This window comes from Augochlora pura, chromosome 11 (assembly GCF_028453695.1).
Source record: "Augochlora pura isolate Apur16 chromosome 11, APUR_v2.2.1, whole genome shotgun sequence".
Lineage (NCBI taxonomy): Eukaryota > Metazoa > Arthropoda > Insecta > Hymenoptera > Halictidae > Augochlora > Augochlora pura.
This window is the reverse complement of record NC_135782.1, coordinates 12,709,790-12,732,845: the sequence shown is the minus strand read 5'-3', so window position 1 is coordinate 12,732,845 and position 23,056 is coordinate 12,709,790. Positions and strand designations below refer to the sequence as shown.

Here is a 23,056-nt window from a genome sequence, read left to right as displayed (position 1 = left end):
AAGCCGCTAAAGGTGGAAAAACGCCGGAAAACCGCGAAATCTAATTTACTCTGTAACTACCCTCACGGACAAGTTACAGGGTTAAAATTTTGCGCAGACGAGTTTTTATTGGTCAGCTATCGAGCGCGGTATATGACTCATTGAAAAACCTCTAAGGGCAGTTTTGACTATCTTAATCGGCTATGCCCTTTGTCGAAAACGCCGCGCTCATTATAAGAGGCATCTGGATACGATTTAAATATTTTACAACGCGCTCAACTATTCAATTCGTCGGGAATTTCGCATGCCGCTCGAACTGTCACGCTAAGGAACACATTTGTTGTAGTCGATCGAAATCGCACACACCACTGAATCGATGAATCTACGCCGCACAGTTCTATTATCCAAATAGCCATGATTCCGTGACTATTACTTACTAATAATAATAATCGATTTACAAAGAACGAGATAGAGCAGGAAAAAGAAAGAAAGAGAGTAAGAGGAGAAGATTGAAGGAGAAAAATCGGCGCCGCGTACGCGATCGGAAATACACGTGCGATTGATAGATCGTCCGCGTGTACTGTCTAATTGATCGCCGAATGGATCTGAACGGTAAATCCGGCCGAGTCTCGAATCCGGTGATCCGGCAAAGTCGGAAAAGAGTCGGTAGGGCCTGGGGCACCCCACCACGACGCGGCATCGACCCTTGGACGATCGAGAACGATCGACACAGGACCCGGAGGATCGACAATTGGTCCCCGGGAGCGATGGTGGGGGAGACGGCGCGGCGACGCGTGTACCGGCACAGGTGTCACGAAGCGTTATGCCGATATAAAACACGGTTTTGATCCCCAGGGCTTCAGTTTCCTCGAAGGTGGTCGAGCACGAGCGTGCCTGCCTCTCCTCGCTACTTTGCCTGATATCGAGAGATACCGATAGCGATCCAGAACGATCCGAGATCCCGATCGGACACAGAAAACCTCGTCGGTCAGGCCCGAAATCGTTTGATTACGATATCCACGATAGTGATCGGAGAGAAGAGAACGTGGACACACCGTCGAAACTCTCACGGTGAGTACCGGTGAGCCGTCGATTATCGTTGAACGAACGCCGATCCACAGTGTATAGTTCGCGTGTGTGCATCTTTACGCGATCGTTCGGAACTGGTTGCCGGACAAAGGAACTGGCTTAAGCCCTTTGTTGCGAGCGGCCGGTCCGGATCCTCTTCTCTGTGGCCGAGACGAGTATACTCGTCGTGCAAGCGAAATTAATTCGATATATCGGACTTGGAGAAATTCAGACGTTTTTACGAGTGAGTTGGGAATAAATCGCGAGATTCGACGAGCATTCTTGTCACAGGGAATGAGCATTATCGACGAGTATAGTCGCCATGGGGGATGGGAGTGTTTTTCGCGAGAATACACATCGTGCGAGGCAAATTAATTCGATATATCGATATGGAGAAATTTGAGATATTTTTACGAGTGAGTTAGAGGAATGGCGAGATTCGGCGAGCATACTCGTCAGGAGGGATGAAAGTGATTTTCGCGAGTATACTCGTCGTGCAAGAGAAATCATTTCGGACGAATATATATTTCAGTCAATTAAACTTGTATTAAAGAAGTGCCAATTATTGTCTTGGTAATTGTATAATAGGTAGTCTTGTCACGTGAAAATGTCAATTCTTTGTGTATCGACGAGTATACTCGTCATAAAAAATAACAACCTTATGGAAATTAAACTTCTCTTAATGAAGTGTCAATTATTTTCTTTGCAATAGTAGGTAGTCTTGTCACGTGATAATATCAATTCTTTGTGTATCGACGACGATACTCGTCATGGAGAAATATCAATACTTACTTTAAATATCAACAATTATTGATCCTAAAGAGATCCTCAACTTCTTTTGTAACAATTCGTATTGTAATCTTGAGGAAATGTCAATTCTTTGTGTAACAACGATACACTCGTTACGAAAGAAAAGGACACACGATGAATCACAGCATGTATCACTATGACTAACGAAACAGGAACAACTTATACGTGTTTCGTTTGAGTTCAATTTCGACAATCTCCGCTTAATTCGAAGCAGTCTGTTGCATTTGCTCTGTGATATTTCCATTTTAAGTCAGTGATACAATGTGTATATCGAATTTCATTTAGTTTTATACCAGAATTCTTGCAATGGTGATGACCGTGCGCTGAGATAATTAGGATTTTAAGTAAAGTTCATTTCATCAGAACCATTGATTTTCTGCGTCTTTCTTTCGTTGTTGTTAAAAGTAGAAAAACGTTTCCATCAGAACTTTTGTCGAACTTCTTTGTTCAAGTGTACATTGTAGTGAGGACGTAGGCAGTGTACAATGTTGAAAATGTGCAATGCGGAAGTGATGTTATATAGATAAGGTATAAGAGTAAGAATATAAAATGTACAGATGTAGTTAGTGTATAATGTAGAATATATACACAAGTTTGGTGTAGTATACAATGTAGAAATGTAGGTAATGCATAATATAGAAAATGCACAATGTAGAAAATGTAGAAATGTTTCTAGTGGACAATATAGAAATATGCACAATGTAGAAAATATACAAATGTCTATAATGTAGAAAATACACAAGTGTAGCTTAGTGTACTATGTAGAAAATGCAGACATGTAGCTAATTTACAATATAGAAAGTGCGAAAATATAACTAATATCCAGTGTAGTCAATGCAGAAATATATTTAACACACAATGTAGAAAATGTACAAGAATATGACTAATGAAAATGTAGTTATATAATATATCAAGTTATATAAAATGTAGTCAATGCAGAAATATATTTAACACACAATGTAGAAAATGCAAAAATGTGACTAACACGCAATGTAGAACATTTACAAATGTGACTAACGCACGATGTAGGAAATGCGAAAATGTGACTAACGCACAGTGTAGAAAATGCACAAATGCATCTAACATAAAATGTGGGAAATACAAAAATCTACTTAACGCGCGCTGTGGAAAATGTACAAATGTGGCTAATGCAAGATATACAAAATGTGCAAACCTAACGAACACGAAATGCAGAAAGTGCAAAACCGTAGGAAAACTACAGCGTTATAAATTAAGAAATGTAACAAAGCAAATGCAACATGTAGCTAATTCACTATATAAAAGAAGCGCGATATTATCTAACGCATAATGAAGAGATTGCATAAATATAGCCGAAGCAGAGACAACGCTTCCGTTAAGTACTATGTCGAATTAGAATAAATCTCGTAACGATTGGCACAAAAAAACGTTTTTATCGGTTCGAAAAGACGATCAGTGAGGCGGAAAAACGTGCACAAGAAATCGCTACTGCGACAAACATTGATTAGCGATCGTCTCATGAAATTATACATGATAAATTCATTACCGGAGACAGATCGCCTGCGTTCGATCGCTGCCGGGCGCGCGTCGCATTCGCGGTAATTTCGAGCAGGAGAATGGAAACGCGGCCGAAGAAGGATCGTCCGAAAGGGGAGCAGTTCGATCGCGAAGGCCGCGCGGTTTTCGATCGCGGGCGCGACGGTGGTTTACGTTTCGCGGGTTGTTGCACAAGAATTCGAACGATTACCGCTAGATCATTACTATACCTGCAATCGCGTATCGCGGTAATTACGGCTGACGGCCGGCGTGTCGCGAGAGGAAATTCTCGCGTCGCCTGTGACCCCCGCCATACTTTCGCGGTTCTCGATCAACGCGGCCCGATCTGGCCGCCTTTTTCACTCCTAAATCATCCTTAACGATCGATCCTTTTCGGCCGGTCGTTGGGCAACCGCGGATCGACGATGGCAGTCACGATTTAATGCCGCGATTTCTTTTTTTCCTCGTCAAACAGACATTGCAGCGACGACGCGCCGACGAATCGCACGGAAAGCATCTTCTGCTTCCAGATCTGTCGTCGTTGTTTAATTTTACTTCAAACACGATCTCGATTCGAAAGATATCGACGAATCGTACAGGCAGTACAATTTGCTTTAATTTGTCTTCGTTGTTTAATTTGATTTCAATTCGAAAATTGTCGACGAATCGTACAGAAAATACAATTTCCTTCAATTTGTCGTCGTTATTTAATTTTATTACAAACACGATTTCGATTCGAAAAATGGCATTTTTTCGAAAAATTTTTATAATGACGAGTGTAATTGTCATGAATAAAGGACAATTTTAGCATTAAATAAAGCATTATCTTTCTAAAGACGACTATACTTGTCAAGAAGAAATATCAGTCTTGTATAATGACGAGTATAATCGTTATAAAAGAACAGTAGTTTTCTTTCACAAGCATACTAATCTCAAAGAAATAGCATTGTTTTTCTAACAAGTATACTAACCTCAAAAAATGGCGTTATTTTTCTAACGACAAGTATACTTGTCCTAAAGAAATAGCAATTTTGCATAAATTTTAATTTTAATATTTTAATATTTAATTTTAATTTTAATATTTTAATATTTAATTTTAATTTTAATATTTTTATATTTAATTTTAACATTTTAAATTCTAATATTTTAACACTAAACCTATCGAGCTCAAACGGCGGCTATACGTTTTGTGTTAGAAAAATGGCAAGATTTATTTAGATTTATTTAGATATTTTGCCACTTATATTATAATTTATGCTTCAATCGTGATATTCACTTAATAATTTCGTATATAAAAGTCTTTATAATCTAAAAAATTTTATAAGAAAAAATGTAGAATCGGTCATATTGACCGACTTGGTAGGTTTAGTGTTAATACTGTATAATATCTCGACGAGTATACTCGTCAAAAAGAATCGTCAACCTTTCTCCCAAGCATACTCACCTGAAAGAAACAGCAATATTCTCCTAACCACGAGTATACTCATCAGGAATGTCCTCTTTAACAATATAAAATCCAACAACACATATAACAATACTATATCTTTAATTTTTTATTCTAAAGTAAACAACGCAAACAAGTCAAAACAAAAAACATAATATATCTCAATAGGCATAGCAATTGGTCAGCCCACAGTAACTAGCTCCACTTCCCTAGTCATTTAACCGCTTTACGACAACAAAACTCCAAATAGTTTGTCGATCGATTCTTTCATTTTATCGTACGATCGCGAGTGACGAAAATTGTTCTGATGATGCATAGCTATCCTTTCACTTTAACCATCTCCGGTGCATCTCTCGTTTTACGTCGGGTGCGCGGTTCAAGGTCACGTTCTGCCGGACCGTGGATATAAACTCTTCTCAAGTTAGAAGTGAACCACAGGTTTGGTATTCCGCGGCATGACACGGTGAAATATCATTTCCATTACCGGCTGAAATGTCATCATCGTTGCTCGTTCCTTGACTTACTTTGTCAGGGAATGAACCAAAAAGTGACCGGGGGGACATTGTACCATTGGAACCAGTGGATGCCTAGCGAGAAATGCGCATTGGCGTCGCAACACTTTCGTTCGCGCTAGACCAGTTCGAAGCACATTATTATTCAAACCAACATTAATCTCTCAGGCACGGCTGGATTTTGCGCAAATAAAGTTTGTTTATAACTAAATTATCATTTTTCTTAATATATATTTTTTCCGTATATATATATAGTATTAATTACATATATTCTTTTCTTAGTGTATTGTACATACACACTTTCACTTTAATCGTTTACTTTAATAATTAATAAAACAATTGAGTAAAGCACGAAACATTCACGAAAGCAGCTATAGTGGCGCGTCGTGCCTAACAGGTTAAACGTTCATATAACAGCTCCATTTGTACTTAACTACTTATCTACGTCAATTTATTTTGAAGATAAATTTTGTTACGTGTTTTATCGATCACAATAAGTATAGTTTTGTCGACTATTTTTCTAGAATTTCTCTAAACAGTGCGAAATTTAGGAACATGTTTCATGAGCATTATAACCTAGATCATAGAGGAGAAATATTTTTCTTTATAAGATATAAAATTGCCATTTCCTTGTGACATGTATACTCGTCGTACGCAGCTAACAGGTTAAACACCCACTTTTCTAACATAAACAGAATTGCACGTGAAACAACGTGAATTCGTCTGCCGAATAACAATGTCTGGTAAAGATAATTATTAAAATTGGCGAATGAAAGGTGAGCCGAGGAAACAGCGCGCTAGAACAACTGTACACAACTTGGGGTCTGAAGTGCGTCTTTGTCATCACTAGACTATGGATCTTTATGCAAGATAAACGTTGTCCGCATTAATTCGAATATACAGTCGAGTACACATGGTTTTTGTTCTTTCTTGAATTATTTTAACAAGCCGAGAGGAATACATCAACATGCTTAATATCTTTTCGATTTTTCAACTGTTATAAATATTTTTAATTGGTTTCATCGTAAATGCGGCCAATCCGAAGTTTTTCCTTCACATTTGAAATGTTTATTTAATCGTACAGATCCAAATTACAATAGTAACTGTAGACAATTTTTATCCTGAAGTGTTTTTATGCAAGGTGTATTAGTTATGCTAGGTGTGTTAGTTATGTTAAATTCCTTGTATCAGTTAAGCCTGTTAGGTCATTTAGGTCATTCATGTCGGTTAAATCAGTTAGATCAGTTCAGTCTTTGTCAGGACTGTTAGATCAATTAGGTCTATTAAGCCAGTTAGGTCAATTAGATCTGTCAGGTCATTTATATTTGTCAAGTCAGTTAAGTATGTTATGTTAGTTAAGTCTCTTATGTTAGTTAAGTCAGTTATGTCTGTTAAGTCTGTTGAGTCACGCAAGTCACATAGGTCTATTAGATCTGCCAGGTCAGTTAGATCCGTCAGGTCGGTAAGATCTGTCAGCTCTATCAAGTCTGTCAGGTCTGTTAGCTTTGTTACCTTCGTTAGGTATGTTAGGCGTGTTAAGTATATTCTGAACATTATGTACACTAGATCCGTTAAACCTGTTACATACCCTAGGCACATTACATACACTATACACAATACGTACATAAAGTTATGCAATAATTAAGTAATACTTAGACATAGGTTAGGTACAGGTTAGGCATCACAATTAAACAGCATAACGCAATAAAATTCTGTTTGCTCCAAATCTGAAAAACAATGCACTCGACCAGTGAACGCTGCTCTAGAAGATCATTTCCGATCTTGGTTGCAATTGTAGAACAACTACATCGAATTGCAATCGCCATATCTGATGTACAATCGGGTAGCCTTGCCCAGCACTCGGTGCGTTTACATTGCAAATCCCGTTTCTTAACGAGACGTTGCAGCTGGAGAGTATCTCCGCTCGATCTCTCCCGGGTGATTTGAATGCGTGCGCGTTCCGCGGTTCGCGGTACGCGGAAACAGAATGATAAAAGTGACGACACGGAACGATACGGCGGACCTTGCCGATCGGGGCTCGATCCGCGAATTCCGAATTGCTTATTATCTCTCCGAGCTGAAAATTCAAAGCTCCGGACGATTTTTCTTCGTACCGCGAGGGATACCATCGTCTTTCCATTCTCCAATTTTATTGCAAATCGTGCGGAATACAGTGATCAACATTTCCGAGTTCTTTTACGACGACAAAGGAATTAGTTTAACGATCGAACAAATTTTTGCAAAACTTCCAGACGGCAGCGAGTAAATTTTTTAATATTTTTTATTGTGAAATAAATTGTTACAAGTTGCTCCGAAGGAATACATTTTTTTCAAGATGTCAGTTTAGTGTTTGTTCGTCAATCTCCTGTAGAACTGATTTTGCAAACTTTTGTGACAGTGTCGAATCAATCTTCGTCCTGTATTAGTTCCAGATTAGATCCGAGGTAGGTATAATATAAATCTAAATTAAGTCTGGGATAGATCTAAATTTGGCTCAGGTTAGATCTGCATTAGTTCTAGGTTATCTCTGAATTAGATCTATCTTGCATCTCCATTACGTTCAAGTAAATTCTAAAGCAAGTCTAGGTTATGTCTGCATTAGGTCCAACTTTGGATTACATTAGGTCTAGATCAGTTCTGCTTTAAATCCAGGTTAAATCTACATTACGTACAGGTTAGTTTTAAAGTAGATCCAAGATAGATCTGCATTAGGTCCATTTTAAATCTACATTAATTCCAGATTGGGACTACATTATGCTTGAATTAGGTCTGACTTAAAACCGCATTAAATTTTGGCTAGGTCTGCATTAGATCTTGGTTAGGTTTGCATTAGATCGAGGTTAGGGCTGCATTAGGTCTACAATTTTCCGTGGTTATTATCAACAATTTGTTTACAGTGATTCCTCTCCGAGAAGTCAATTTTAAAATATGGAGGTTAAAAACATTTAAATCCCCGCGCCGATATAGTGACGTATACACTGGTTGCAAATTGTGCGAACATCCTGGTATTGATACAGCTACTCATTCTTTCCCGAGCACCATCTATGTATCACTGCCTATTATACCAGGAGAATAGCATTCCACAAAACATTAGATGTAATCCTATTACTTAACAGATTGACCTAGTTCGACACAACACGGCTTTGCTAAGTATTCCAATGTTCAATCTCTTCGTCGTGCATCGCGAACACACTCGATGAAAAGGAAACCGCAGCTCTTGTATAGCGACGAATATGTTCGTCACGAAGAAACGGCAATTAAATTTTATATGAACATATTTACGGAATATTGTATTGTATAATTACGACATATTGTTTCCATATAGAACTTTGAGCCCCGCGTCAACGTAACTCTCTTAATTTACGATCCATTTCCGGGCATTTTTCCGTTTGCTGCGCCGTTCGCAGTGTCTACATATAATTAAACGACGTTTTCCCTCGGTTAATTTGTGATTTGTTAATGATTTATTCAGCGTGAGTTCGAAAGGTGTCGCGGAAATGACAATTGGGACTGAAATAAATTAATTATGAAACGTTATAAATACGTAAAGTATCTAGGTTAAGTCTAAGCCCATTAAGTCCGGGTTATGTTCCCACATTAGGTCTAGGTTATGTTTTGATTATATGCAGATTATGTTTGCATTTGTTTTTAGGTTATGTTTGCACATTAGGTGTAGGTTATGTTTTGATTATATCCAGATTATGTTTGCATTTGTTTCTAGGTTATGTTTACACATTAGGTCTACGTTATGTTTGTATTTTATCCGGATTGCGTTCGCATTTACGTCTAGATTATGTTAGCAGATTATGCCCAGATTATTTTTACCTCTAGGTAAAAGTGTTTATGTTTATGCCAATGTTATGTGTAATGTCAGGATTATTTTTATATAACCTTCACGTAACTTAGATATGTTTTTTGTAGGCCTAGGCTATGTTTTCAGATTAGGTCTAGTTAATGTTTGCAGAATAAGTTTAAGTATTTTTTGCAATAGATGTTCCCATCTGTATAGGTTATGTCAAGATGATACGAAGGTGATGTCATGGTTATGTGTAATATTAAAATTATGTTTACATCCTCGACGTAACGTTAACAGAGCCCAGTTATGTCTGGATTAACTTTAAGTCTTTCCACTATTTCTAGGTTAGGTTAGGTCTCGTGCTGATATCCCTCTGATACTCACAAAAATCTTGCTCATCTTAATATAACATTTGTGGTGATAGGAAACCATATATATATAATCACATTTAATTTCGCAATGAAACGTTCTATAAATTGCATGTATGTAATAATAATTTCAAGGTTAGGTCTCACTTTCACCTGCATTTCAGCTGTAGTCGACGTTGTTACCGTCTACAAAATATTATTTCGTAAATAATTTCTTAGACATTAATTCGACGATGTTGCATCTCCGAGCGAGGTATATAATAATTATTTGAGAAAGGAATGTCACTGAATTTAAATCGTCCGTGGACCGGGAACCGCGTCCGCGCACGGGACGGATTCCGCTTAGAGGTCGGTCCTCGGGTTTATTAAATCCGAAATTCCAGCGGGACCGAAAGAATGATTCTTCTTATTTCGGTCAGCTCGGCCGTCGGGCTGCCGAGATGCAGACGGAATTCGCAAACGGAGACACTGTCATGTCAGAGCGTGCGCATCTTGTGAAACAAAGGATAACGAAGAGTCACGTACCCGGTGCGATATTAAATCACTGGTTCGGAAACGATCGGCCTCTTTCTATTCCGATCGGCGCCGTCTTGCAAAATGATATCGTAAATTTCGATGCGGCCGATCTGTCGATTGGGAAACAGACAAAACGCGATTCGGCTACGCTGTTGCGAACAGCTGCGTGGCGGTGGGCTGGAGACCCATTTCGAGTGGCCAAAACTATTTTAGCGTTGCTTCGATCTACATATTGTAGCAATTCGTTGAAATCCTCCAAGAGGCCAGCTAAAACATTGCACGGTCAGTAATATTTATTAACTTTCGCCCTGCGGTTGCCGGGTCAATTGTGACCGGGCCTGATAAACGGTCAATCTGTTGATAAATGTTCGGATATTAACCACTTAGCTGCGTCGATATATTTTGAAGACAAATTTTGTTACGCGTTTTATCGATCATACCGAGCGTAGTCTTTTTTATAGTTGTTCTAAAATTATCCTAAAGCGTACGAAATTTATTAACATGTAATCATAGACATTTTGACATAGATCGTAGAAGAAGTATATTTATTATAAGATATAAAATTGCCATTTCCCTATGACAGTGAGATATCTTGAGATATGTGTATTAGTCTTCGAAGCGCGGTCACTGGGTCTATCGTGACCAGATTGATTTAAACAGTCGACTTATAAGTCAATATTTGGTAATTAAATGAAATCAGTGACTGGGTGCAACAGTGAAATATAATATAAAAATTATTATTATGTAATAAATTTAATACTTTGTTATATAATAAATATTATATTTTATTATATAATAAATATTACATTACATTGTTTAATAAAAATTATTACCATTATACATTATAAAAATTGTTGAGTCGAGGTGACCGGCATTTCTAACTAACATTTTTATAGAAAACCGAACACCGATCTACGTTTCTAATATTCGACCGCTTTAATTTTAATCTTTTAATTAATAATTTTTTAATTTTAATAATCTCTTAAAGGATCTTTAAATTATAAGAGAAGTAGATGCGCGGCAAATAAATGTTTACGGCTATTAAACGTTTGCAGTAGTGTTAGACTTGGAAATCTGACTTTTGACCACCTAATGCTGGCATTCAGACCGCCGCGCTGAGAGAAACGGCTCGCGGTGTAGATATGTAGATCGGCGACCGGTTTCGAGAAAAATCGGAGGCATTGATCTCGTGAAAACGCTCGTGGAATTTTTATTGAGTTGCGCGGAAGAGCAAATATGATTACGTAGACACGACCGTCGGGATTCCCGCGAGTTTTTCTCGACGACAACGAGTTTTCGACGGATTATGTATGTGGTCGTCCGCTGCCAGTTTGTTCTTCTTTGCTTTATTTTTCTTCGCACGCTGGACTCTGCCGTCGTAACACTTGTTTAACTCGTTCGTGTGTCAATTAAACATTTATTATGGTTGTGGAATTCAGTAGACTGTTCTATAATTTTATTTAAATAAATTGTGTTATCGAAATTATTAACTGATGTAGACAAATTAAACTGATTATACTATTGACTTGATTAAATAAATTAACGTAAATTTACTTAACTTAGATATAAATTTCAGTAAATTATTTGCCATAGCAGGCTTCAATATAGTTGTAATATAATAACGATAAGAATAATAATAACAATGATTATGATAGTACTAATAAAATTAAATAAGTAGTAATAATATATTTTTAATAATAAAAAGCAATTTCGTACGTACGAAATACAGTAGGATTTATGAAAATGCAACAATACTATAAGGCAGGAAAACTATTTTTGCGTTAAAATGGCTCCCACAGAAAAGGATTGATTTTCGTAAACGTGAGAAGAATTTAATAACATAGTTACGCCATCGTCAACAATATTCCCATAACTAATTTCTATAAAAATCACCGGTCTAACCATTAATATTTAAACGTTATTAATGAAATTTTATAACTAACTATTAATATTTCACGGTTTCATAAAATAAATCCACTGTGCTGTTTCCGTTGCGATTATTTACAATTTCCGTTTTACACGTTTGTGTTTAAAGACTATTTTGCAATTTTGCAGCTAAGTTAAACGTTGTCACGCGGCTATATTTACACCGGTCCCAATTCGAGCGGATCCCGTCAGGGCCTCGACCAACCGATTAAAAGTGACCGCCGGCGTGGCAACCGTGTAGCTTGAGCAATTAGAAAGACGATTATTTTTCTTCGCGCGCCGTCAAGAATTCGGTCGAGACCTTACGATTTGAAAAAATGTGAAAACCGGTAAAAGGGTAGACACGGGGACCGCGGCGTTTTATATTAAGCGCGGCGCGCGCGTAAAGTGGGTGGTGAAAACCGGGGGTCTGCGTGGAACAGCTGCGCGAGGGCGTACGAGCGAAGACCGATGCTCGTTCATGGATCATTATCCGCGAAACAGGTTCAACGCTACGATCAGCAAAGGTTCGACCGACCGACCGGTTTTACCCGGGAGAAGGCCGCGCGCGCGGGAGATCGTGCGTCCGACGAACGGTCTAACCGAGCGAGTCGTAGGTTCGATACCACTTCGAGAATCGGTACGACAGCATCCTTGGCCCGCTTCGATCGTTGCTGGCGAAAAGGAAAAGTGCGGGGACCTAAAAGAACTCGAGGGATCGAAACTAACTAGTAACCTGGAATGACCAAGGACTCGAAATAATTACGACTGAAATTAATTAGGGGCTTGATCAGGGATATATAATAATTATGACTTGAAATGATCTGGGAGCTATGATAATCTTAGAATTGCCAGGGCTCCAAAGAAATTGGACCTTAAAAATACCTAGCTTAAGTATAACTATTAGGGTGTCCATTAGTTTCTTCCCTTTTTTAATGCGAAATGAATACACGATATTTGTTGTTTAAGGTGAATTTATTATGTTATATATGAACCGTTCTGTTCTAGCACCTTCTTCCATCTCTCAGGAAGCCTCATTATTCCCCCTTTCCAAAATTCTTGAAGCTTATTTGCAAAATATTCATCTAGGTCCGTTTTCATTTCGCTGATGGATTTGAAAGATTTACCACGGAGAGAATTTTTTAAGGAGAGGAACAAGTGATAATCGGATGGAGCAAGGTCTGGGGAGCTAGGAGGATGAGGTAGAACGTCCCAATCAAACTGTAATCATTTTTGCATTACGGCCAACGCAACACGCGGTCTTGCGTTGTCGCGATGGAAAACGACGCCTCGTCGGTTCGCCAATTCTGGCCGTTTTTCTGCTATGGCGGCTTTTTAATTGATCCAGTTGATTGCGATATTTCTCAGCATTGATCGTATCACCTTGAGCAAGGAGCTCGTAGTACACTACACCTTTCCAGTCCCACCAAATGCACAAAAGAACCTTCTTCGGATGAAGTCCAGGCTTCGCAACAGTTGAAGGTCCATTTTCCTTGGACCAAGTGCGTTTTCGATGCACAATTTGGTATAAAATCCAAGTCTCGTTTCCAGTGACAAGCCTCTTTAAGAAAGGATCCCTTTCATGTCGCTGGAGAAGCAAATCACATGTAGAGACGCGGTTCATAAGGCCGGTCTCCGTCAATAGGTGTGGAACCCAAACTTCATATCGACTCGCTTATCCCATCTTGATTAAATGATTATGTATCGTTGTCTTGGGAATATTAATAGCATCCCCTATTTCACGCACACTATATCGCGGATTTTCAGTGAGCTGAAATGTCTTCTTGATAATGCCCGTATCCGTCGTTGCTGAGCGGCCGTTGCGGTCTTCATCTTCCAATTCGAAATTACCAGCTCTAAATTTTTTAAACCAATTGCGGACGGTTCTAACCTAGATGTATCTGAGATCTCAAAATACCTAAAAGATTGACATAACCTCGAACCGAGATAAAACCTAAAACCTTGAAATATCTACGACCCAGAGGTACCTAAGATCTTGAGGAGTCTTAGAAACTTAGAAGTATCTGAGGTCTTAAGGTACCTAAAAACTTGACATAACCTGAAACTTTGAAGTACCTAAAACCTTGAAATATCTACGACCCAAAAGTACCTTGTCAGCTCTAAATTTTTTAAACCAATTGCGCATGGTCCTAATAGTCGTAGTACCACTCCCGTATACGGTGCAAATCTCGTCTACAGTGTCCTATGCACTATTGACTTTTTTTTACAGCAATGAAGCATAACATGCCGCAAATGCTTCTTTCGGCTCTCCATATCTAACGCTGCAGAAATAATTTGAAAAGAGACTTTGTCACCAACGAAACGTACTTTGAAAGAGCACTAGGACAACTGAAACCGATGGTGTAAACGGCTAAGAGATAAGACTGCATATTTATATAAATAAATAAAGCCACTTGGAGTCACTCGTAGCGTAGCACGGAAGAAACTTATGGGACAATCTAATACTGCCTACAATAATTCTAGAATAACTAGGGACGTAAGGGAAATGGGGATCAAAAATAACTAGGGATCTAGTATTATATAATCGAGACTTAAGATAATTAGAAACTTGAAAGAACGCAGGGCGTGAAATAAATGGGGACTTATAATAATTCTGGCTGTACATAATCTGAGACCTATAATAATTCTAGAATTACCAGAGATCCAAAAAAGTTGGACATTAAAAATAACTGGGGACCTACTATAATCGGAGACTTAATGTAATTAGAGTCGGGAATAATTGGGGATCTATAATAATTCAAGCTGAAAATAATCTGGGACCTATAATATTTCTAGAATAACTAGGGACCAAGAGGAATTGAGGATAAAAAATAACTAGGGATCTAGTAAAATTGGAGACTTAATATAATTAAAAATTTGAAATTTGGTCTGGAATAATTTGGGATCTATAATAGTCTCAGCTTAAAATAATTTGGGACCTACAATAACTAGACACTAGAAATGGAGAGAGACCTAGAGTAGATGAGGATTTGAAATGACTATTGACCTATAATAATCATAACCTAAAATAATCTATGGAACTATAATACCCAGGGTCCAAAAATAGTCATGGATCTGAGAAATAACTAGTGATCTAGATAGTCAGAAATTAATAGTAGTCTAAAATAGTCAAAGAACCAAAGTAATTGGGTATCTGATGTATGCAAAGACTTAAAATAATCAGAGATCTAAAATAACTCAAGAATTGAAATAGTAATCAAGGACCTAAAATAATCTAGGACTAGAAGTATCCCGGGCTCTGTAATAACCAGAGGCCTAAGATAATAGGGAACCTGAAATAATTAAGGATCTAACAAACATGATCAGCAATTAATAGCAACCAGGAACCTAAAAAAGTAAGGGATTAGCAGGAAACAGGAACCTAAAATGATCAGGGATTAATAATAAAGAGGGATCTAAAATAATCAGGGAACTAAAAAGTAGTTAAGAATCTATAGAAACCAAGGACTTAAAATATTCAAAGTCCCAAAGTAATTAGGGACCTAAAATATATAGGGACTTAAAATAACTATGTAGATAGCAGAAAGATAACATAAAGTGAAATATACTAAAATATTTAAAATAAAGTAAAAAAAATGGAGCATAACGAAATAAAGTAAAATAGAGTAAAGTAACATAAAATAAAGTAAAATAAAATAGAGTAAAATAAAGTAAAATAAAATAAGGTAAAATAAAATAAAGTAATATAAGATAAGGTAAAATAAAATAGAGTAAAATAAAGTAAAATAAAATAGAGTAAAATAAAGTAAAAAAATTTTGAAAAATAGCCGGAAAAAGCTCGGTTTTTTCTTCTCGCCATCTATAGCACAGTCGCATAAATGGTCCCCCGTTCAAGCAACTTATCTAGTGTATCCAGGTTCCCTAAAGTAACATAACCTCGACGTCCCACTGTTCGCAAAATCGTAGGAACAGAGAGACCTCTGCAGAGGACAAACTTCTGAAACAACAAAGGCCATGTATAGAACGGAAATAAATAAAGTGCGACGGCTGAGAGACGCCAGCGCAGAATCCTAGCTCAACGACCGGGTACCCTTGAGGATCATCGAGCGGCGACGAACGCCGCCGATAAATTATCACCGCATAATAATTAATTGGGTGTCGGTTTGGTGTCCGGCATTGAGCCGGCACTCGGAAATACCGGTGACTGTATGATTCCGTCGAACAGATGATTTTGCAAGAACGAGAAACCTTCGACGACCGAGGATGTACAACGTTCGTTTTCGATTCGAGATAGCGTTCCCCCGCCTGTCTCCGTTCCGATACGAGGTAAACGTACGGTAGCGCGCGGTGGTCCGCGAGCCCGCTTTAGATGGTCAAAAATCGGTTCTCCAAACTCGATGCATTTTATCAGGAATTTTGATACGCTGTGATCACTCGTTTGCTATGAAATGTTCTTTGCTGCAATCTGACGACTCTTCGTACCACCTAAATACAAGATATTATTAACACGTTGAGCGCCACGTCAGCCACATATGGCTGACACTAATTTCTGACCAATTTTGAAACTTCATTTTATTGCATTGTATTTGAACAAACTGAATTTGACTAGAATGTTTCGGTTGCGAAAGAGTTCTAATACCATCCCCTATGATAAATATTAACTTTCTAGTTTCGCTTTAATTAATTAAATTTCTTTAACAACGTGGATATTTTAGTGGCCGATTGTCGGCGCTCAAAATTTATAAAATATCAGAAAACAGATTTGAGTTATGTCAACTTGATCGGGTTAGCAGGTGTATTTCAGTTATGCGATTCGAGCGTCTATTTAATGCAAAATTTTTTAACTCTTTGCACTCGAGTGGTGACTCTTCGGCACCACTAAAATTGTTCTACCACGACCTAAGATAATTTTTATATCAACAAAGCTTAGATTGAAAAAATTGTCAACGAGTAAAATTGTTGGTAGGAATAAAAAAAATCAATTTTGTATACATAAAAGTGTCCTTTGTTACATAGAATAGAAATACTGTGAGCCAGTAAAATTGGTTCAGATTTGCAGTTAAAATGGCTTCGAGTGCAAAGGGTTAATTTTAATAGCAGTATAATCTTTCAATAATTTTTGTGAGATTTATCTTATTGATTGTAAGTGAACAATCTTTATTTTGATACAATTTTTATTTGCATTAAGATCTTTTAACTTTTAATAATTTAAGTTTCCAGGATGGACTTTTTTTATGCGTATGATTCAATATGATTACTAACATGGTTTTTAAGCGTGACCGGTTCTTTGAAGTTCGGTAACGTGGAAGTAGTTTTGACCAGCTAATCGGGAAGAGCAGCCCACTCGTTCGAATCGCGAAGCCCAACACGACCATTCGGACCGATGCGCGTAAATCACGGGCCGACTCTCTCAAGCAATTTGCGTCGTCAATCATTGGCTGCAGCCAAGGCTGGAATACATTTCTTCGACGTCTCGTACGAGCAATCGGTAAAATTGAAAGCGTTATCGTCTTGGCCGTTTATTGTTCGTGTTACGCGACTCGTTTAAACCGCCGGAATACGCGTGGAACTCGCACGAAAAGAAAAACACGAAAACTAACCTCGAAAGAAGTTGCTTGCTTTCTCACGCGGGAAACGTCGAGAAATTGGCTTCAAGTTTTTTTCTAGCCGCGACGCAGCAAACTGAACGAATGTAAAAAATTCTGAAAAATCCGCTCGAAACTGAGAAATCAGAAAAAAGATTTCCGCAGCCACTATTGCAATAATATACTGTTGTTGTAAAAATATAATTGATGAGCGATTTGTGGCTCCATGAGAAACCAGTGTTTTTCGAAGTTTCTTATTTCTCACGAACAAGATTGTTAACTGAAAAATCTGAAAAAATTCGAAAAACTGCTTCTCGATATCCGGTAATATAACAAATTTTTTCAAAATTTCTGCTTTCGTTTAAATAGTTAAACGAACGATCTATACGCGCTCTTCTCCAGCGGTCATGAGAGAGGGATTTCCATCAAACTCTTCTCTCGTTTGCCTAATTCATAGATCGTTCCGTGGAAAAAATCTAGTATCCTCTTTTCATCGGCCAAAGGTGCAAATAAGGAGGTCAACGATATGTTAACATTTCGAGGCGCTGGTACAAAGCCAATGCAAATGTTAAGAACGCGCAAGGATCCAATTATTACCTTCGACGTTTCCGTTTGCCAACGCGACAGTGTTTTTCCGCTTCGCGGTTGCCGATTGCGTCGCCTTAACCCGTTAGCCGTCGGCGTTACGTGCGTACAACATTTTCGAGATTTTTTCCCGCCGATTCACATGTTTTCCGGCCGCGGCGCCGCTTTCAGGGAGAGAATTGCCGAGAATTTCATCATCGTCTCTTAATCTGCCATTTGCATACCAACGTTCCGATAACTTTGCAAGGAAGACTATTTCATTATAAACAATATCATTATTATTATATATTATTGTACATTATTATATATTACTCTATATAATTATTAGATAATATTATTATAGTTATAATTATAATAATTATAATATTAATCAGAGGGCTCCTGCTGCTCACGTGTTCCTCGCATATTCTTTTATAAACAATGTTTTGTTACAATAATCTCAGCTCGCGAATGCCTCGGGTCGCAAAGAGTCCGCCGAGGATGTGATTGCGATTGTGTTTGGTTTATCAAACCGGGAGGACAGGCTTACGCTGACACGTGACTCGCTCGTGGAACGCGGGGCTTTTCGCAAGAGCGGTTCCGCAGTCACGTGGGCGACGAAAAACGGGTCCACGCGTGTCCGGAGATCGACAGATGCGGACGTGTGGTTGTCACGGTGCCGTGTAATTTCGATGGTCAGTGGAAACTCCGAACGGGGGAATTTCTGATACGCACGGTAATCGTGTCACTGTCCTCGCACGCACCGTGTTCGAGAAAATCTTAGTGAAAGGACAGCCGCGATGCAACCTTTCGTTACACGCCGACCACATGTCCGTCAATCTATAGATCCTCGAGTCGGCTCTTTCGTACGATCCGAACTAGACAATCTCAATTGAGGGGATCCGGCTGAACGATCCTTTGCGTGTGCTTCTAGGTTAGGTTACGAGAAGAGATTAAATCTCAGAGTAAACCTCAACTATAGTTTATTGTCTCTAAAGTAATTAATTGACCTAGCGCACTTAGGGTCTCTATAGTAGCTAGTCAGACGCACAACACTATTTTTTTATTTATGTCACGTGCAGTGGGCATGGCCTAATTGCTCTCAACAGGTGTCTAATAACTCCACTGGGCAATCTGAGCTGGTGCCTAGCAAAATTTCTGCTTTAACCCTTTCGGCACGAGTGCCGGATATATATCTGGCGTTCATGTGTTAACCGGTATAAATAACAGAATTTTATATAAGGATCATCTAATATTAAAGCTGCAAGCAACAGGTTTTGTTAAAAAACATTGTCTTATCAGGCACAGTTTTTAATTAACGCTTAGAAAAATCCTAACTTGTACTTTAATTTGTACTTTAAACTACCTTTCACCTCTTCCTAAAATGCTTAATTTACGTAATGTACCTGGGATCTTTACAACTGAGGGTAGCTGAGGTCACTGAAGCACTTAACTCATCCAGGCTACCTAAGAGACCATCTAGAGTATTTAGGGACCCTAAAATGAGTAATTTACATAGGTTATCTAGGTTTTAAAAGATAATTATTGAGATGTGGAACACTGTTATCTTGATTGCTGTCTAAACTGTCTCGAGTGAAACTCATAGCGTCTAGGTTAGAGGATTATTGTATATGAATGTCTATAGCAAATTTCTTTGTGATTAGAGCAAATTCATTAAACTTGTCTCACAGATAGCTAATATAATCAGTGTAGTTAGGGTCTCAAAGATTACCTAGAATCTTAAAGATCACCTAGGGTCTCTGAGATTCTGGTTATCAAATAGGTTCTACAAGATCACTTAGGATGTTAAAGGTAACCTAGGCTCTTTAAGATCACCTAGGATCTTAAAGGTAACCTAGGCTCTTTAAGATCATCTGGAATCTGAAAGATTATCTAGGATTCATGAGATCACCTAAAGTCCTAGGGTCTCTAAAATCAGTTAGGGTCTTTAAGGTCTCTAAGGTCTTTAAAATGACCTGGGGTCTCCAAGATTCTGAGCTTCGTCTTGGTACCATGAGATCACCTAGGGACTTACAGATAACATAGAGTCTTTAAGATCCTGTAGAGTTTCTCTAAGATTGCTTAGAATCTCTCTAAGATCTCTTAGAGTCTCTCTAGGATCACTAAGAGTCCCTTTAAGATCACCAAGACTCTCTCTAAGATTATTTAAAGTCTTTCTAAGATCACTTGGAATTTCTCTAAGATCACCTAAAGTCTTAAGGATGACCTGGTGTCTCAAAGATAAGCTAGAGTCTCAAATATGTCCTAGAATCTAAAAAATCACCTGGGATCTGAAAAGTCACCTAGGGTATCCCACGCACCATAACTTCAACATTGATAATAGCAAGTTGGTCCATCATTTGCACCGTTCGATGGCTCTTTCCTATCCAATTCGATGCTGACGGCGCGACTTTTGGCTTTCAGATGGCGCTCATTATTAAGACAGTATACGACGGGTACCGAGACCTGATGGACAACAAGAGCGACCCTAGGGTGAACAACTGGCCCATGATGAGCGGCCCGTTCCCCACGTTGGCCATCGTGCTCGCGTACGTGTTCTTCGTGAAGAGACTGGGCCCCTGGCTGATGGAGAACCGCAAACCGTTCGATCTCAGGAGGGTGCTGATAGTCTACAACCTCTTCCAAGTGATCTTCTCCTCGTGGCTGTTCTACGAGGTAAACGGCTGGTCCCGAAGTTGAACGACTTATCGCGGAAGAAGAATCCTTACTTACGCGACCGGGGTCGTAAGCGGCTGCTTTATGCTCTCTTTTCTGTTACAGTCGCTGGTGTCCGGCTGGGGAACTCATTACTCGTTCCGCTGCCAACCGGTTGACTACTCGGACGACCCGTTGGCGCTGCGAATGGCGCGCGGATGCTGGTGGTACTATTTCTCCAAGTTCACCGAGTTCCTCGACACGATCTTCTTCGTCCTTAGAAAGAAGAACGACCAGATCTCCACCCTGCACGTGATCCATCACGGCTGCATGCCCATGTCCGTGTGGTTTGGCGTCAAGTTCACCCCTGGTAAGCAAGCAACCCCCTGTTCCCCGATTCCCTAAACGATACTTTAACCACACGTCCCGAAGGGGATGCCAATTTCCACAGAGATCCGATCTAGCAAAGTGGCCATCTATTTTAGCTTGCAGAAGGCTAGGCGGAAACGCGGTTGTTGCGCAATGCTTTATACTCGGCCGAATATGGTCGAGCCGAATATCGGCGTGGTCGATCTTGCGAAACGACGACCTTCCGCGCGTCATTGCAGAAAGCAACTCTGCGTTTCATGGTGATCGACTTAAGCCTGGTCCCGCCGTCCCAGCGGTCGCAGGAATGACGATCTCCTTCGAATTATGTATATATTAACAGTCAACGGAAGATTAGCGGTCACCCGGACGCTACTAATGAGGCGTTTACATGATAATTCGAGCGTCGGAGCCGCGGTTAGTCGACGAGCTGATTACCGAGGATCGCGTATATTTATTAACGGGTTTCCCGGTGCGGAAGCCAATCGGCGCGCCCGTTGCGGTTGTTACGAAATTCTATTTTCTTCCGCTGTGTATACCACGAGCTAGACGACCACCGGCTCGGATCCGGTTTCTGGGAAGGTTCTCTCGTTTGTGGCCGCGGCGCGAGGTTACGCCGTTCTCGGCGTCGTCGCGCCGACGGGACGATCCGACTGAATATTAATGGGGATTATTCCGGGATCTTCGAAATTCGACCAGGGCCATTAGCATAATCGACTCATCCGTATTCGACGATTCCATCAATCTTGATCCACTTGTGAGTCACTCGCTCTGCTTCGATCGTCTGCTTCCTTCCGCGCCTCTGGCACCAGATTCCGCTTCTCCTTCGGCTTCCTCGACGCGGGTCGTCGGGGACCCGACAGCGACCGGTGGGCTAAGTGGATTTTTTCTTTTGTTCACCAGGCGGCAACTCGACCTTCTTCGGCCTGCTGAACACGTTCGTGCACATCGTGATGTACTCGTACTACCTGCTGGCTGCTCTGGGTCCCAGAATCCAGCCGTACCTCTGGTGGAAGCGCTACCTGACCGCCCTGCAGATGGTGCAGTTCGTGCTCGTGATACTGCACGCGGCCCAACTGCTGTTCATCGACTGCGACTACCCGAAGGCGTTCGTCTGGTGGATCGGCCTGCACGCGCTCATGTTCTACTTCCTGTTCCGCAACTTCTACGAGTCCTCGTACAAGGGGAAGAAGTCGAAGTTGAAGAAGAAGGACGACGACGACGACACGGCGCAGGCACAGCAGATCGAGTCCACAACGACGACGACGACGACGACGACGGCGACGGCGACGAGCGCGCAAGCGAACGAGAACGGCGCCATTTACGCGAACGGGTACAAGATGGCGACCGGATACATCTCTGACAGCGGTCTGAGGAATCGTGTGTTCATCTACAACAAGGACTTCAAGGAGTAACGGGTCTCTCACGGGCGGCCTAACGATTGGCAAACCGGGTTGGGCAGGGTGTCACGAGTTCGCGCCTGGACGCAGCTGCCCCCTTCGCGGACTTGTCCTTGTCGTGGATATGTATGTGAACACTTTGCCGAAGACGTCCGGACGGACTGGTCGCGACGAGTGGGGCGTGGCCAAGCCGCTCGCCTAATCGCGTGCCCCTCGGACATGCCCGACGACTCGCGCGTCGGTCATTATCCTGCCAAGGGATAACCTGCGTACGGAACGATCTTTTTCACGCTTTCTGTGCGTGCGCGTGTAAGCCTGTATGTTTGCATGTGTGTGTGTGTGGGGGGTGGGGTGGGGGGGGGGGGATCGCATGCGTAGGTCCCGGCGCGGACGAGGTTTTATGCGGTTTGGTTCGTTGATACAGCAATCATGATAGCAAGCACGACCAGGATTGTTCCGCGGGGCAGGCGGACCTCGAAGAGAGAGATAGAAGACTAGCTTTGTCTCGCTCGCGGTGTAGGGTGCCTCCTGTGGGCGTGGTATTGATGTCTTGAGTGGGCGTGGCTTCGCATTCCGAATAACGTCGTTTAAAGCTACTCAATGGGCGTGGCA

The 23,056-nt window shown here is 40.3% G+C and overlaps 1 protein-coding gene across 1 annotated transcript; it reads left to right on the top strand.

Annotated features, from left to right (window-relative positions):
• The first annotated feature begins 862 nt into the window (after positions 1 to 862).
• Positions 863 to 22,785, top strand: LOC144476947 (very long chain fatty acid elongase AAEL008004-like). Its single transcript, XM_078194292.1, has 4 exons — positions 863 to 1,050; positions 20,448 to 20,699; positions 20,805 to 21,048; positions 21,948 to 22,785. Exons 2-4 carry the CDS (start codon positions 20,448 to 20,450, stop codon positions 22,457 to 22,459), a joined length of 1,008 nt encoding a protein of 335 aa, XP_078050418.1. The 5' UTR covers positions 863 to 1,050; the 3' UTR covers positions 22,460 to 22,785.
• Positions 22,786 to 23,056: the final 271 nt, after the last annotated feature.

What these genes read in the sequence shown, in the direction of transcription:
- LOC144476947 (XM_078194292.1), top strand. Translation starts at nt 20,448, where the DNA reads ATGGCGCTCATTATTAAGACAGTATACGACGGGTACCGAGACCTGATG. An exon ending in CCTCGTGGCTGTTCTACGAG is followed by an intron (nt 20,700 to 20,804) that starts GTAAACGGCTGG and finishes TTTCTGTTACAG; the next exon opens with TCGCTGGTGTCCGGCTGGGG. An exon ending in TGGCGTCAAGTTCACCCCTG is followed by an intron (nt 21,049 to 21,947) that starts GTAAGCAAGCAA and finishes TTTGTTCACCAG; the next exon opens with GCGGCAACTCGACCTTCTTC.